The sequence below is a fragment of the Manacus candei genome, unplaced genomic scaffold, assembly GCF_025592945.1.
Source record: "Manacus candei isolate 608988 ecotype Guabito, Panama unplaced genomic scaffold, ASM2559294v1 h1tg000014l, whole genome shotgun sequence".
NCBI classification, from domain to species: domain Eukaryota; kingdom Metazoa; phylum Chordata; class Aves; order Passeriformes; family Pipridae; genus Manacus; species Manacus candei.
The window spans coordinates 54,534,953-54,553,100 of NW_026138062.1; the positions used below are offsets into that span (position 1 = coordinate 54,534,953).

The 18,148-nt window shown below is 36.9% G+C and overlaps 1 protein-coding gene across 1 annotated transcript in view; it reads left to right on the top strand.

Moving 5' to 3' along the window:
- Positions 1–18,148, top strand: part of MAN1A2 (mannosidase alpha class 1A member 2) — a 134,291-nt gene that overhangs the window by 29,766 nt on the left and 86,377 nt on the right. Inside the window, exon 3 of the mRNA XM_051780282.1 lies at positions 13,542–13,638. Coding sequence (XP_051636242.1) covers positions 13,542–13,638 — 97 coding nt within the window. The remainder of the gene's footprint in view (positions 1–13,541; positions 13,639–18,148) is intronic.

The window sequence follows — 18,148 nt, forward strand, 5'->3', positions numbered from 1 at the left end:
GTTTTACAGGTAAATGATGTAAACTAAGATGTTTGCTTAGGCTTTTGATTCTGTGGCAGCTTATGCTATGGAAATTGCTGTTTCTGGTCTTACCCTCTCCACTCCTGATTGGCCATGAGATTTGTTGCCCTCTTTTGCCCTGGCAATGCCAATTTCCTATTACTATTGCCAGGCATTTTTCTGAGTCTGTACTTCTAACTAATACGGCAGAAATCTCGTACGGCCTTATTTTTCTTTTTCTTTCCTACAATCTGATTAGTTTTATACCTAAAAATCGGGTTAGCAAGCAGGAATGGTTCAGCCAGAGTTAGACAAGCACAGGCTCTGTTATCAAAGAACATCCAGGACCACAGCACTAAGTATTTACATCAGCTAAATCTTCTTTTAAATTCTAATCTGAGTTTAGTTAGCTCATAAAACCAAACAGAGATCAGTCATACACCTGTCCTTGTCACAGGAAGGAGTTGTAGTTGAAGTGTGTGCCATGCTGTGGGTAGATAACCCAACCTGGAATTTTAATTTGAATATTAATGATAACTAGATGGAATCCACTCTTACCAAGTAATGAACAACTGCTTATGATACACGAGAGATACAGCGTGGGGCCGTATCACTGTTGGTAGTAGTTACTACATACAGAGCTGTATCACAATTTGAATCTCTGAAGTAGCAAATCCTTCCCCACAAGATGTGTCCGTTAGTGATTATTGCAGAAGTACTTCTGACTGAGAAGTTGTGTGTGGAATATTGGACCTCTTTTACCCTGCTTGTGGATTTGAAAAGGCTCTACTACTTTTCAAGCCTTCAAACGTTTTCGGTAAGAATATACAGGGTATTTTGCTTTTCAAAATGTCTCTGAAGATGAACAGTGAATGGGTATGGTCATGTAGTTGTCAACACTTCTTAATTTTTACTACAGATTGCTGTAGTTAAACACCTTTGCCACTGATGGATTTAATGGATGGAATAAAATTGAGTTGACCAAGAACTGCAAAATTACTGCACACAGCTAACAATGAAGAACTACCTGGAAGAAATTATCAACCAAAGTTCCTCTAGATCAAACCTGGAATTGGAGGGAGGGTTGAAAATTGATATTTACATTTCTGAGGTTGTTTGGTCAGAATGTAGACTGAGAGGAGATGATGAGCTATAGGTTAATACAGAATGGCAATTTTCTTGGTGTCATGAATAAGTAGTAGAATTTGGACAATTCTTGCTGATCTAAACCTGAAGGTATATCTATTTGTAAGGAATTCAGGGTAGTTTGTGAGGATCACTAGGTTATAGTTCTGGTGATCCTTAGCTGCAGTTGCCACACACCTCGTGCTGTAAAAGGCTTACTCCTTTTTTTGGTGATCGGCCTACGTGTGAGTCACGCTGACAGTCTGTTTTTCTGTTGCATAACTTGTTGATGACTACTGTTGTGGTTTCTGAGGTGTAGCTTTTCATAGCCAGACAAAAGGTTTTTGTGGGTCTATGTATTGGGTAGGTAAGTCCTTCAGTCAGGATAATAATGCCTTTGTACTATGCGATCTTCAGTTGTGTGACCACTTTGCTTGAACAGTCCAGGATCATACCAGTATGACTGAAATTTGTCTTTGTGTGAATTGCCTTCATTGAATTGGTCTTGTTAGTACTGGTACTTGTTGGTATCAGGTGATTTCCAGAATTTTAATTTTTTTTCATGCAGGGCAGCAGATTATCACTTCTACAGCAGATATGAGAAGACATAAAATACAGGGGTAGAAGGTCTTCTAGGGAGAGCAGTCAAATGATAATGCTGAGGAACCCATGTTGGTACAGTGCCATTTTTTTTGGCCTTTGGGTCCTCTTCTGGATTTTGGATCTGCTATGTTGCAATGAATACAATGTGGCTGAGATAAAACATGTATTGACAGTGTCAGATGGATAATATTTTGCCTGAAACCTGTTTTTGGCAGCATCAGATGTCTCAGAGAAGGCTTTAGTGATTCCAGAGATGTGAAGTGCATTTTGAAGTATGTTATGTTCATCACTGAGTTGCTCTCTCACTGTTTTATGTAACCAGTATAGAATAATACACATTGTCTTGGTAGATGAGATGGAGACTTAGCAAAAAAAAGAACAAGTTTCAGGAGACAATCTCTCTTAACATTGGTCTGCAACTAGCACATATAGCATTTGTGATATGCAAGACATTATAGTTGCCTGGATTGAGGCCTAAAAAATAGCACAGGGATCTCCTAGCTCTTTGAAGGCTGCATATCTGGCTTCAGAATTCCACAGGGTCCCAGGAAGGCATTTGACCTATGCCTTGATTTATTGTAAAGTGTCCTGGTGCATGTTTGAGGAACTTCACTCTCAGAGAACAGCTTTAGACTGTTTAAATGCCTGAAACTAATGATGTTATTCAACCTGTTTCACCTCTTATCAAATGGTGGAAAACTGTGTAGAATTAGGCTGAATGATGGGGACAGTATGGAACACACACCACACACGGGTCTTTACAGTTGTGAGAAAGGCTGGGAAATTTTCAAATGAGGATTTAGTTTCTATTATTTTTACAGAAAATTTATTACCAATTTTTCTTTCCAAATAACAGCTTGATAAAGTCTTTTTTTTTTAACAGATCTCTGTATAAAAAGTGATTTCTCAGTGCTTAAATATTTTAAAAAGTCTTACTTTGATTTCAAAAAAATGCATATAAAAGAAAAAAATTGTGTAATGCTCTTAAGAGAGCTTTGTAAAACATTTGAAAGCTTTATATAATAACAATGCTTGCTGAGCACAGAGAGGGAGCCTTCTTAAGGTTGTGAAATAAACTGGGAGCAGAATCTGCATCTTCTTGGGGTTTTTTTTGTGTCTTTGGTTCTGATAATTATATGTAGTGTTACATTGTATTCTCAAGTGTAACTAATTACAGAATTGCAAAATTTGTCTGTCTTCTTCTAACAAACTATTCAGTTATTCCAATAAGCAGTATTTATGAATTGACTGATTATTTTAGATGCACAATGACAACTTCAAGAAGAAAAGGTTTTCCACCTGCTTACAATATGTGCTTTGTAGTATATTAGCTTGCTGTTCTGGCCTTTAAAAAATGCTATGGTGTTTAATTAACTGGTATTTTAAGAACAAACATATCTGAAAATTTTTTCAGATTCTTGCTGCTACACTTTAGCTTTCTATTAATATTTCAGTGGGTTTTTATAGTATGTAAAAGAAGAATGTTGGAAGTAGAAAATGTTCTTTAAGATGGTAGAAGTAAATTGTATAATCTTACAGAAAGATTTTAAGGTGTCTCTTTTTGTTGTGGTTAATGCAGAGAAATTAAGAACAAAAACTCATCTTTTGGAAGTCACTGACTTCCTTTCCAAGTTAAATTAGATATAAATTGCTTGAACGCTTGGAATTTTTGGCACTTAATTTCCATTATTATGTCCTTTAAATGATCAGAATATTAATTTTTTTCCCCTGCAGTTTAAATGTAATCATTACATAGTGCTCTGTAGTCTATAATGAGTTTTATTTCCTTTAGAAGTTAAATTTTACCCAGTCAAATAAGGAAAATTTTGTAATTTTTTTCACCCTAGGCAGGGTTCAGGTTTTCTTTACTTTCAGCATGTCATAGTATTATCTTACTGCCAGCATTCATTTCAGGCTAAAGTAGTGTATTTCACCCAATAATGGTACTAATCCCATGCAGGTGATCCTTCCTCTCTACTCAGCACCAGTGAGGCCACACATGGAGTTGTGTGTCCAGTTTTGGGCTCCTCAGTATGAGAGAGACATGAGCATACTGGAGAGGGTAGAGAACCACAAAGATGCTTAAGGGGACTGGAGCATCTCATCTGAGCAAAGGAGGAGACAACTGGGACTGTTTGTCCTGGATGAGAGAAGGAATCTTACCAGTGTATAAAATAGCTGAAGGGAGGGCACAAGGAGGATGGAGCCAGGCTCTTTTCACAGTGACAGGCACAAAGGTAATGGGCACAAATTGAAACACAAGAGGCTCCATCTGAACATCATAAAACATTGTTTATTGTGAGGGGGACCCAAGCACTGGAACTAGTTGCCCGTAGAGGTTGTGGAGTCTCCCTCCTTGGAAACACTTATAAGATGACTGGAAATGGACCTGGACAGCTTGTTCCAGATTACCCTGCTTGAGCAGGGAGGTTGGACCAGATACCCTCCAGAGGTCCTTTCCAACCTCAAGCAGTTTGTGGTAGGATGATGTTTGTTGACTAAGCCTGTCAGCTGAAAGAAAGCTTCTCTAGAATGTTAGGCAAGTACACATAGTAAACTTAGGAGTGAAATAATAATGTTCTAGGTTTCAAAGAGACTGGAAAATATGAGTTCTCTGGAGCTTTTATTCTATTACTTGTTCTGTATTTGTTGAGATGTGCAGTCATGTAATTAGGCAATGCTACTTCTAAATGCACTTTTTTTAAATTGACCTCAAGGGAGGTGTGTTGTTCACACAGACAAGCTACTTATGAAGTGACTGAAGGTGCTGGCTGTAGAACATACTTGCCTGTGCAATTTAAAAGCTGTTATGTTTAATGAGATGGGATAGCAAGGCGGTATCCTATTACTTTCTGATAAGCTGTTTTCAAGGCAGCAAAATTTTAGTTATCCTGCTTTTCACAGATTTCTGCTAAAAAGAAAAAGCGGAGAAAGACATTTAAGCAAAAGGTGTTGTGAAATGGGCATCCGGGGAGTATGGGTGCCACAGTTAAGGTTCATAGAATCATAGGATAGTTTGGGCTGGAAGAAACCTTTGAAGGTCATCTAGTCAAACTTGAAATTCACTTGCTACACTTGCAGAAGGAGTTACTGTTAAGTTTGGATGCTTTGCATAATTGAGGAACAAGGTCCTGTCTGGGAAGCTGGGGATGTTCTAACTTGAGTTCTTTTGCTGGTGAACTTCCTTCGGCAGAACTTTCCGTTGATCCTCTTTTAAAATTAGAGTTATAATATATTACCTCTTAGAAGGGAAGGTAGAAAGTTCATTTATTTAATATTAGTGGAGGTAATTTTGGAAATACTTCTAGGAAGGTGCCAAGAAGAAAAGTGATTAAAATGTATTTTCTTCATGGTCTCTGGATGATACTCAATAGGCTGTTAATAGTGTTGAGAAGTAACAAGCTGTTTTATAAGCAGCAAAACTAGAGGTTTTCTGTGGATTTTTGACCTAAATCCCCTTGTACTACCCTCTGCTCATCATGCACGTATTGCTGTGAATGTCCTCTTATCTTCCTGTTTGGCTGCATGAATTGCAATGTGTTCCATACCTGCTTTAGAGATACCTGTGTGCTAAATAGTGCCCCCTGAATGAATAAAGGGTTGAATTATGACTGCCTTTGTCTCCGTCAGGGTATTAATTTGTGACTGTTTACCTTATCTAACCACAGGTATTTTTTTTTTCTTTCCTTCTGCCCCCCCCCCCCCAAAAGCACAGTATCTGGTTCCTCCAGCTCTTTAAAATCAAGTATGAAATTAGGAAATGGATTCAAAGGCTACTGCAAATGTAGGTGTCAAATGACAGATGTACAGACAGCAAGACTGCATAAGCCTTATTCTTTTAAGAAATCAGGTTAACAGTAATAAGTGACCTTTTACCTGAGTTCTATTTAGTGTGCTTATTGAGAAAAGAGCTGTGTAGAAGAAAGAAATACTTAATCATCTGGAGATCTTTTTATGCTGCATGACTCCTCTTTTCATGGTTACTATTCATACAACTTCCAGTGCTAATCTCGTTTATTGTTTCTAATTGCAGTGTTTCTTATCTAGCCAAATACACTGCCTTCTGTGACTGGGGGACCTTTTTTCAACATCTGAAACCAACTTAGAACAATTTCATTGTTGCTGACACTTTATACTCTTTGTTTTCTTGGACTTCTAGTTGGTTATGACACTAGTTTTTAATAATCCACGTCTGTTAAGAGTTTTGCACTGCATTTTGTATTTTGCACTGTTCCTTAGATCCCAGTGAAACTGAAGGACATCAGTATTATGATCCAGCTTTTTCAGTGTTTAACACTCGCTGCTGTGTTTGTATAAAATATATACACATATTTTATTTGTAAGTGTGCATATAAAAACCTCTTTGTATCTGTACATATGTATACATACACATTGTTTATTTTGTGTGCACACTATTTGGATTCTCTGTGCTCTGGATTCTCCAATGTAATTTGACATTATGAGAACAGATAAGTTGGCTTTCAGCTAGTTTCACTACACTTCTTTAAAGCTTATCTTAATTTTATTTAATTAGTGAAATCTGTAAATTAAGGATAAAATTTTTTTATTGAGTTGGTAAATTAATTTTCTGTGGATATATTCGAATGAATATTTTGCAATTAGCACTTTGGCCAGTACAGACATGTTAGGAGTGGCCCTGCACAAAGTTCTGTCCCAGCTTGTTGGAATGATTGTATAAAGAGCTCATTTTACATTTGTAAATCTTTCATTTATGCCTATGAGAAGTTTTGTAGGTTGGTATATTTATTTTGCTGAAACAGAAGAATGAAAATAAAGCTTGGAGTTTTATGTGCAGTATTTCAGCTGCACATCCTGGATAAGTTGCTTGACTGGTAACTTAAAATGTCCTACTCATGAAGAATGCAAGTTTTTGTTTGAGGGTATTTTAAAAATGAATCAGTTTATTCAAGTTGTAGCAATGACAGAATTCTGCAGTGCTCGTGCACTATTGGAAGCATGTTAAAAACTCAAGGTCTTCATTATTAGATTTATCTTTTTTCCAGACTGTTGTGAGAATAACCTGTCTTTCAATGTGAATTAAGTGATTTAGCACATTTGCAGCACTTAATATTCATAAATGCAAAATAAAATCAAAGAAATAAGGAAATATTTCACTTCCCTGATATAATCAGACAAACAAAAATGAGCAAAACTCCAGGTAAATTACTTATCTTCAGAACTGGGTATATCTAAAGGCTCCCTGAAATCTCATTGACCTTTTTTTTATTTGTATTTTATATGCCATTTATTCCCATACAACAGAAGAGCTCATAGCAAAAATCATGAATTATGGCTAGATGGAAGATATCTCTATTTTAAATTTTACAAGATCTAATAGACCAGTGATATTATGTTTATTTTGCAGCTATGGGGACTTTGATTGGAAGGCCAGAGCATGCTGTTACGCTTTTGTTAGTCATCTTTACATAATATCTCCTGTAGGCTCCTCTGTGTTTCCCAGAGCAACTCCATGGAATATATGCCAGTGTGTTCTTAACATACAGTTTTCCTGATACTGCTACCTCTCAATTGTTGATATTAATAATGTAACTGATACACAATATGAGGTGCTGGTAGTTGATGAGTAACCTCTCATGGTGTGTTCCATTAAGACCTAGACCGTCTGCATACAATACTGAAATACCCCAAACTTGAAACAGTTCACTCTAACTAGTTTACTTTGAGATTTGGATTCCTGATTTGCACTGCTGGCATCTATTCTTATTTTCTGCTTTGTTACCCGAGCACTGATGGCTAACAAGGCTAGCAAGGGGAGATCAAAGAACTGCAGAACACTATGCCTGCTGATGAACTGCCGATTAACAGAAACCTGAGTGGGGAATAGAATCTCTGAGCACACAGATATGTAAGATTTCCTGCTGCATTTTATTGATGTCATCATGCACAAAGCTACAGAAGATCCCTGAAAGAGTCAGCAAACATGTGAACAAGGGAGATAGGGTTAGATACATAATTTTTCAAAAAATGTTTGGCAAGGTTTATTGCTAGTAGATATTGAACTAAGCAGCTGTGGGATGGAGGATAGTTTCTCTGTTTGCCTGAAGAAATTGGTTAGAAGGCGGGAAGTGGAGACTACAGATAAATGGTGCTGGAGGCCACAGAGGACATGTGCTGGGGATCCGTGCTCTAAATTATACAAATAAATTATTTAGAGTTTGAAAACGGATGAATATGGTAACTGCTGCCAATGGGAAGAATTGCAAAAAACCCTTATGGGACTGAGTGATTTTTCTCCCCTTTTATTTCACAGCTAAATGTAAAATGATGCATACTGGGGCTGGAGAGGGAGAGATTCCAACTTCATGCTTAATATGAAAAGGTGTGAGGTGACTTATTACCACTTTAGAATGAGAAATTGTATTTATTATAGTTCCTTGGAAATGTCAATGTAGTGCTCAACAGCAGACAAAGAGCAGATATTCAGTATTTCAAAAAAGAACAGAACAGGAAAGGTTCTTATGGTAGCTTCTGAAGCTCCTCAGGTGTCTCTGCATCTTGCATGCCTCACGTAGTTACTCAGCTTCAAAAAGGATGCAGCAAAACTGGCGAAGGTGCAGGGATTAGCTGATGAAGATGATTAGTCTGATGCCTGAAAAGACAAGACTGGAAGAAAGCAACTGCTTTCTGCTGGTTGATGTGCAGTCAGGGTTGTTTACAAAGATGTTCTGAGAGATTCTAGTGTTCTAAACACCACAAGACCAGTCAATCCTGTGAATACCAGTTTCTCTTGAAACTATGAGAATGCACAAGGTCAAAAATCTTGCTTTGTCCTCTTGGATAGAAAGCATTTGGCTCTCTTGTACAAATTTGAGCAGTCAGTTCACTGCTGTAAGCTCTCCAAATTTAGGCTCTTTACATCTACTGTTCCAGTTCCCGCCAATTTGAAGTACTTTCCCCTTAATTTCATCAGTCATCTAAGACTTCAAGTGTTTAATGCAGGGGGAAAAAAAAGCTTTTCACTTTGCATCCATTTGATAAACAGTTTTGTTTTAGTAATGGATTTGTTACCAGATTTGACAATAGAAGAAAACTCAACTGTGTGTGTGTTAGGAGCATGTTCCAAACAGACATTTTCAGTGACAGTGTTCAGAAGTGCATGACAGAGGCATGAACTGATGCCTGAAATAATTTCTCTTTAAGTAGACCTCCCAGAAGAATAAAAAAATCTGAGTTTTCTAAGTTTCATCAACAATCTGAGTAGACAAGGAAAAGATCGTTCTTTAAATTAACCTCCAAAACATACTCTCTGCAGACAGGAGGAAAATGGTTATTAATTTTTAATCTGCCAGTTGAGCAGTAATTTTGTCTAGCAAATCCTTGGTTAATTTTAAAACTGAATTTGAAGGTGGTTTATATAAATCTCTTTAAAGTGTACTCTTAACCAGAAGACGTTCCTTTGGAAGCAAAACCTGTTTGCTATCTGTTACGCACATTCCTGATGGAATAGCAGGAACCAGTAAATACTGCAATTTGCCAGTAAATTGTTTCTTTTGCTTGTTTGTCAGGACTTTTCTGTTGCCAGGTTGTCTGCTTTATTTTGAGGACTGGAAAGGTGCTTTTGAACCAATCATTAGTTTGAATTAATGTTTCTAACGTGTCACTATAGTGATAGATCTTCCTTACAAGTCTGTTTTCAATCACTGTAATCTCCTTTTACTGTTACAATTATGGATTTGTGAAAGATGTCATTACCACTCTATATGTATAAAAACCTGATTTCCCAGTTACTATAGAGAATCAGATCCCATGAAAGTGCTCTAAAGTCAGCAGAATCAACTATAGATAAGGGTGTACCTACAAGAACAGTTTCATTTGACATGCCCTGCTTCTTGCCGTTCTGGCTCTCTTGCAGCAGAGTCCAAATCAGTCTTTTTGTAGAATTATCAAGATGTACGTGCAGCAGCATCTTGCTGGTGGTTGTTTCTGGTGCATCCCATAATAAACACTTGCAATATTAGTATGCAATAGACCTATCCCCTATTAATGATTTTGCCTTCAAAAGCAAAATATAGCACTAATAGTGTCAGTAAAAAGTCCACTGCTAAAACCAGGTGTTCTCTGGTGGACAGATTGTAAGATCTTTATGTGACATCAAGCTCCAAGCACTTACTGTGACAAACTGCTATCAGGTAAGGAAATTTCAACTGTGGAAATCTGTGTATTGCCTTTTTCACAATGCTTGTAATTTTCATTCTACTGAACTTAAAGTGTCTCTCTTGTGAGTTCTTTAAGGGTTGGGTGTGGTTTTTTGCTAATAGTTTTACCTTCTTTCTATTATCTGTAGTGCTGATGTTCCAGTCAGTGTGCGAGACTTTCCTCTCCTCTTAAAGACAAGGTTTTGGTTTACGAAAAACCTGTCTCTTCCTGGAGCTGTTCTTCAGCATTTCCAACTTTGACTATGCAAATGCTATCTAGTGTAACTATAGAGATAATTTTGTTTTTCCGATTAGGAGTTCACGTTGCTTGTACTTCCTCAGCCAAAATGCCATCCTCTGTTAATTTTTTAGCTGGCAGAGGCATCTATCTTCTTGTGTCTCTCCAAAGCTTTTGTGTGAACAACTGCTCCCAATAGTATAGATGGTCTAACTATAGTATAACATGCTACCTGGTGTGGCAGTAACAGAAATCTCCATGTTGTTATAAGATCTCTTGGCATATCATCCTTACAAAATTTAATGCTGTATACAAGAGCCGTGGGGTTTCTCACTTGCAGATAATGTGCATTTATCTGCCATCATATCATGAAGCCTGCTTGCTTTGTGGTAGAGGAAAGCAGTGAGCTGTGTGACAGAGTAATGCTCAGTGTTCATCTGGAAAAAAACAGTTGACTACTTCCTGTAATAAAGTCAAAGGATTCTGAAGGACTTATCATATTCTTAGTACACTGCTTGGGGGAGGCAAAGGGGACAGGACAGATATGTTTGTGGTTATCAAAGTAGCCTTATCTCCTCAAAATATGATTTCCTATCTCAGAATTAGATGATGCAGTTAACTGTGTCTTAGTCTCTTGTGTTCAACTGAGTTTCAGGTCTCAGTAGTGTATTCTTAGGTTACTTCTGCATTAAGTTATGTGTCTGGTGAAATGTACTCTTTCACAACTTCTATCTTAATTTTATCTTAGGATAAATTATGGATATAGAAACATGTTGTGATGTATTCAGTTTTAGCTATTTGTGATTTCCATATTTTTTGTGTTTCTTCAGAGCTAAATATTCTGTAACAAAATCTGTACCTTTTCCCCAGAAGCATAGCAAATTAGGGCAGTGAAATATTCCACAATTAATATTCTGCTGTGAGGAAACAAGTTCTTCTCTTGGACTTAGCTGGTATTTGCATACACTGTGATTTTTACAAAGCTAAAATGTCAATGGTTATTTGATTCTCCTTAATAAATATTTATTTGAGGCATCCAAACATCCCAGAAGCCCAGTTTCCCTCATATGCAAGCCAAGTGGTTAGATCCGCCATGTCATGGTCACAGTCACCTTCTTGTTTAGTCACTCATCTGTTTTGAACCACACTGGTCAGTCAGTCTTTAGTTTCATCCTCTAAACCTATAGGTCTGTGTTTTCCCAAGTAGAGTTTTTAGGACTTAAAGGTGGTCTGGCAAGCTGCGAGTTTAGAGCAAGACCCTTCACAGAGGCCTCGACTATCCCATTCTGACTGTCCTTAACTCTGTCCTGACTGGATAAAGCCTTGAGTAGCCTGGTTTGATCCCATAACTTTAAGCAGGAGGTTGAACTGAGATCCCTTCCCACTTGAAAGATGCTGGGATTATTGATTTTATGATCTTAAGTTAATGAACAATTTTATATAGAAATTTGTACATTGGTTCTGGATAACCTTAGCAAGAGCTCTCACAGGAACTTCTGTACTTGCTGACTGTGACCAGGCTTTTACTGCGTTTGTCACATCAAGAGAGAATCACTTTACCTGAGTCATCCTGAGGTTCTAATAGCTATGAATTGGTCAGTTTGATAAGTGCTTTGTAAACACTAAGGAATTTGTGAATGCTAATGAAATAACTTTTCTCTCCTCTTTTAGTATAATATTTGCATCCGCTTTTGCTAGTTCATGACACTAAAAGAAGTGATACAGTATTATTGCCTATTCAAGTGTCAAAATCTTTTAGTGCAAATACCAAAAACAACGTATGAGCAGACTTTGAATGACAAGCGGTAGGAGTGGGACCTCTGGCATGTTGGGAGGGACAGCTGTGCCTAAGTTGATGGTAGTTTAACACAAGAGTGCTTCCCATCTTTTGGACCTGTGTGTATACCTTTGCTGTGGTTCACATTTATTGTGTAGGCATGACTTAACTGAGCTGTGGGAAATTTGGAAGGAATTTACATGCAAAGGAATTACGGCTGTTTAGTTTGGACAGGGATCTCTTGATGGTTGTAGAGAGACAGGGACTTTGTTTTCCACATCTCAGCAGGCAGTTTAGATGCAGTCTGAAAGATTTGGGATTACCGGATGCTGACTTCCACTTGAACTTGACAAGAGGGGAAACCTGTGAGGTAGTAGGACACATGTGAGGTAGTGCTGGTTGCACCTCATTTTTTAGCCAGCATCTGCTTCTTCCTACCATTTTCTGTGAGTATAGTGACTCTCTGATTAAAATAAGATAACTATAGTAATGTACATTGTAGTGAAAGCTGCCTTCCCTCAGTTTCTGAAACGGTTAGTATTGGTTTGTTAGTTACATTAGCATAGTTTCTTTTCCGAGAGAGCATTTCTCAAACTTGTGGAGATCACGATTTTAAGTACTATACAGTTGCTTGGGGATCTTGTTTATATTAACAATATTTTAACACCATTTTAAAAATGCAATGTAAAATAAAAATATATATAATGTGAATGCAGACACATGGCTGTTGTTTTAGAAGAATTTTTTCCTAACTGTCACTGTGGTAATTTGTCTTTTGAAATATAATTTCCTTCTGTTACTTGCTCTTGTCTCTTTAGGTAACTAATAATTTTTTTTTTTAAACTGCATTCAATTTGCAGTTTTCAACTGCTGTATATCAACAGGCAAGGAGTTTGAAGAGTTTTAGCAAATCCATAAAAGCACTGCTTAGTGGCTGATGTGCACGGCTAATATTTATGTGGGTCAACAAGACCTTTTAGGGTTTTAGATGTAATTTTCCTACCAGGTGGAAACATCTATTAAAAGGAGTTTAATGTTTTGTGTAGCAAGTATTAATAATGTTATACTTCTTTGTTCATTATGCTTTCTAAAGAGCAACCTTTTGGCATTTCTTTAGGTAGAGGCTATATGACAGTATATCTTTGTCAAGTAGGTGTTGCTAATAAGAAAATCATTATGCCTTTTGCAGAATTGTTTAGTCATACTTGGATGTACCAGTGTAAATAAATCCCTTTTATGCTTCAGATATTGGTAGATATCTTTTTCTTTTAGTTAGCATCTTAAGACATTAGCCAGTGTTTTACAGCCGTTCCTTACACTTAAATGCGTTCCTTATGCTTACATTCTTACATATCTGTGCATATATTAAAGGAAAAGAAAGAAGAAGAAAATGACCTAATGCAGAGCATTAGGCTCTATAGCTCAAATCAAATAGACTTGAAGTTGTTTCCAAATTTATTTATGCTGTAAAATCTGATTTTTTGTAACAGATAGAAATAGTGGCAAAGTAATTAATGAATATACTGGGATGCCTATGAAAGTTAAGTCTCAAATAAGAAACAAAATATATTAATAGAAAGTGGTTTTATAATGTAATCAAATCTTATTTTTCATTTCTCAGATGATGAAGCATGCCTGGGACAATTACAGGCAATATGGATGGGGACATAATGAGCTCAAACCAATTGCCCGGAAAGGACATTCCACCAACATATTTGGTAGGCTATGTTTTCTGGTTTGTTTGTGAATTTGTTTTTTAATTATATTTCTGTCTGTGTGTGCTCTTTGAAAGTCTACCCAAACTTACTACCAAACTCTGTTTTAACACAAATCTTTTGAAGTGTGGTTGACAGAAATGTTTCAGAATTATTTCAATGGTATTTCGTTGAATTACTTTACTAACCTATCTTTTTGGGAGTAATATGTTCTTATTGTTGCAAAAGCTAAGCTGTATCTATGTGCACTGTTACTTTGTGTGTGTGTGTATATATAAATGGAAGTTCTAATGCGCTGATGATATTTTGGGATGCAATGAATATAATTATTTTTTTTTGAAAAGCCAACCTTATGTTGTCTAGATCTTTGTGTTAAATTCCATGAGAATCATGGAACAGTTTGAGTTGGAGGGAATATTTTAATTTAAAGATGATCTAGTCCTACCCCCTCTGCCATGGGCAGGGACACCTTCCACCAGACCAGGGTGCTCAGAGCCCCATCCAACCTGGACTTGAACACTTCTAGGGATGGGATATCCACAGCTTCTCTGGGAAACCTGTTCCAGTGTCTTGTCACCCTCAGAGTTAAAAACTTCTTGTGATACAAGAAAAAGGTGCATGTAAGATGCTGAAAAACTGCTAGTACCAAGGTGAAATTTAACGTAGCTATAAAAAAAGGTCTGGGTAAGGAGAAAGTAACATTATTACTTGAGGTGTGTGACTTGTGGATCCTGAACCTGTGGATTGGAATGAAAGAAAAAAATTATATTCAAAATACGGAAGTTTGAGGGTAGGGGCAAGTTTTGAAGAAATTCAAGGGATGAAGTGAGAATATTAGAGCAATGGAGTGTGAATATGAGTGTTACAAATGGCATTTATAATAGTATAAAATGTGAGGATGGTAAAGATCAAGAGACTGACCAAGCCATCAGACTAGATGGCTTTTCTTCCTTAAAATATCAGTGTTCTGCAGCAGTACTGCTTTTCTTGGTGTAAATGCACCGAGATAGATCAAATAGAATAGTGATTAGAAAATGACAAGCATTTTGTTCGTACTCAAACCAGGAAAGAATCCATTTTTTGATCCCAACTCTGTAGGACTGATGGTTCCAAAAAACCCACATGGTCACTTGGTTGTCACTGTTGAGGACTGAGCCCTGGAGGTCCCTTACGTTCATCCTCTGGTATATCAAAACACATAACCTTTGTGTTAGTAATTAAGGTTAAGTCTGGATTGGTGCAGGATGCACAGCACCTAAGATGGCTGAGCTGTGAAGTTTATGCATTTATTCTGAAACATAGTGGAGAGCTGCTCGAAGACTAGGAAGAATTTTCTGAATTCTTTTCAGGGTTTCACACTGGGTTCATCCATTCTCGTATTTGAGGAAGATACAACTTTATCATAACCCCTTTTTACATCAAGAATGATTGTGAATATACTGTGTATACCTTAATTATGTTAGTATTGTTTATAAAATTTGCTTGAAATCAGGGAGGTTTTTTTGGCTTTTATTGTAAGGTGGTTGACTAATGGCATTGTGTGAGGCAGTTTCTCATTGTAATTGATATTTATCTTGTTTTAAACCTTGAATTTGTTTTTTGTAGGTGATAGAATATGGATTTGGATTGTGTAATTGTCTCATTTTTGGTGCTTAGTGCCTGAACCTAGAATAAAATATTTTGACTTAAATCAAAATTTGATTAGCTCTTTGTTTTCATTCATAGAGGAAAAAGTAAGGTCACAGAAGAACCCTATTCCAAAAGAAAAGTCAAAGGATGTTTTTCAAAAGTATTGTAATATTTAAAGGATCTTTCTAATTTTTTTGCTGTCCCTTTTCCCAATCCCCTTAAATTTTATCTCAAAACTATTCTTATATCTTACAAGTTATTTTCTTTATATCCAAACAGTTTTTCATTAAATTCATTTGCATGATGAATTTCAACCTTAAATAAGTTGTGGATATGGAGCATGGAGGAGAACTTTTAACTAGGCACACTGCTCCTTTCCCCTGCTCCCAGCAATGGAAGGAGAAGCCTCCAAGTTGAATTTTCTGCAATACTTAAAAAAATCTCAAATGAATAAAACAAAAAGAAAGCCCACAAATAAATGCACTTCCTCCTTGGAAGCTTATTGAAATCTATAGGAGAATAATTTCAGCTGCTGTACTAGGCCAATCTGCAGTAAGGAGTGTTTGACTTAACTGCAAACCTTGACTGCATTGATGTCTTCTGGTCTTGTGCTGGAACCTGGTTTTTTACAGTTCAGTACGGTATGAAAGCTGGTAGTGTTCTGATGTTATTTTACTTATTTATATTCCCTTATACAGAAAATGACTGGATCAGGGGGAGTTGTCTGAGAGAGGGAAGATGACCCAAGTTAGTATGCACAGGAGAAAAAAAAACATGTGGACTGGGCGAGGAGTTTGATGAATGAAAGGGAGAAGTCTTAGATGCAGCTGGTACTAAGTGTAGTGCAAGGAGAGAGTGTGAGGCTGAAGGAAAGACTGTAGGAATAGGCTTCTGCCATAACAGACAAAAGGACTTTACTTAGATACCCGGAAAGTACTGTGAAGTATTCTTAGATAATTTGTTTGCTACCTTGTACGTTGGCACTGCTTTAATTTCTACTAGAAAAATAGTTTTGAAGCTTACTGTGATTTAGTTTTATGTTATGACTAATTCATGGCTTTCCTTTATATTTTTTCCAGCTGATGAAATGGGATCTGACAGTGAAAAATCTTTAATGTTCACCTGTATGATCATGTCTTTGTTGAATTTAGATGCAATTCTGTTGCTTAATTTGCCATGTATAATTTTAGATTAGCCTTGGTTTGTAACCCAAACTCTATGAACTAAGGTTCTTTCTTCACATGGAAGGAAAACATTTTTATAATGTTTTGTTTTTAATGTGAGTGACGAAGTATTTTGAAGCAGTTATGAATTATAATTTCATTGTAGTCTTTTCTTTCCATTCCTCCTCTGCCTACTTCTAACATGTCTCCTAATGAGTCTGGAGGACTTTAGCTTTTTTCTCCTTGGAATGCTTATTCTTTAGAATGATGTATTTTTTAAGTTTTGGCATTGCTTTCTGAAAGAAATTGCAGGCTTTTCCACATTAAAGTTTCTGCTCCTCTTGTTACAGTTAACTCTAGCAGCCAGTTCCTATGTGTCTGTCCTTCTAAAATCCAGATGCTATTTTGTGCCATTTAATTTTTAGCCAAGTCATGTCATTATTGCTCAAGGCTATTTCATGTGGAAAACTTTTCTAAAGTACATAGTCTTGCAGTATATATTAAGTATACTTGATATAAGAATAGAATCAGCTGTTGTTCATTTGGTGGGTGGTTGATGGGGGAATATGTGTGTGGAAATTGGCCTTTCTACCAAGAATATCTAGGCTGTTTTGTTATTCCTAATTCTTTGCCAATCTTTATTACCCCTAATGTCACCATTCCCAGCAATATTTGCCTTTATAGAAGGATTGCATAATTATTTTTGAAATCTCATGCTAGTTTTAAGAAAAAGATGCTTAGCAAAACTTGTTTTTATTATTCACCTGAAAGATGATGTGACCCAAACTATTTTCTGCCATTACTGCGGTCTGCAGTCTTCCATTTCAATTCCTAGCACATCTGTGAGATCCTGCAAGGAGATGGTATCGCTGGTTGATTCATTTGCATGAATCTTTGGGAAATCAGGTTTACCGATAACTCTCAAGTGAGGTAAACGTGATTCAATGTGGAAGGCAAATAAGTCATTAGTCTTCTCTGGTGGACTCTACTTTTGTCTGAAGAAGTGTATATCCATATCTATGCCAAGAGGAACGCCAGTGTTTCTAACATTGCAAGATCTAGCAGGGTTCAGACTGGGGTCAGAGAAGGGGAGACCAGGTGGCCTGCTCTGCTCTTATAAATCTTAGTTTTAAGTCCTTAAAAATACGAGGAAGGATAAACTTTGTAAACTTAAAAGCAAGATGCTCTATGCCTCACTGAAGCATGCCAACAGGAACATATATGGGCTTCCTCAATTTATTAGCTTGACTTTTATAACAAAACCTGCTAGGGTTGCTTTAGTTGTCCTGCAGCTAGAAACTGTTGCCAGTCTTCTTGAGATGTCTGACTGTAAATTGTAAAGGAGAGCCTGCTAAAAATACTCGTCAGTCAAACTGTGTAGTCAGTCAGTAGTTATAATCTTGAATAGTACCTCTTCAATTGCTGGGTCACAACAGTAGTATGGTGCTGCTTTGGGAAAATACAATTGGGAATTGGTGAGCTTTTAAAGATATTTACATTTAGATGACATATAAACCAAACCTTTATAGGTTCTCTGTTGGTGAAACAGGATGATAACTTACCTGTTTTTGAAAAGGCTGGTATTCTCAAGATTTGTTATTTATTCCTACCCCATAAGATGAAATATGAAAGGCAAAGAGAAAGTACAGCAGAGAGGTGTAATTTTTTTTTTCCAGTTTAAATTTTAATTTGTAGCTCTGCCGAAGGTTGTAGCAGCTAAG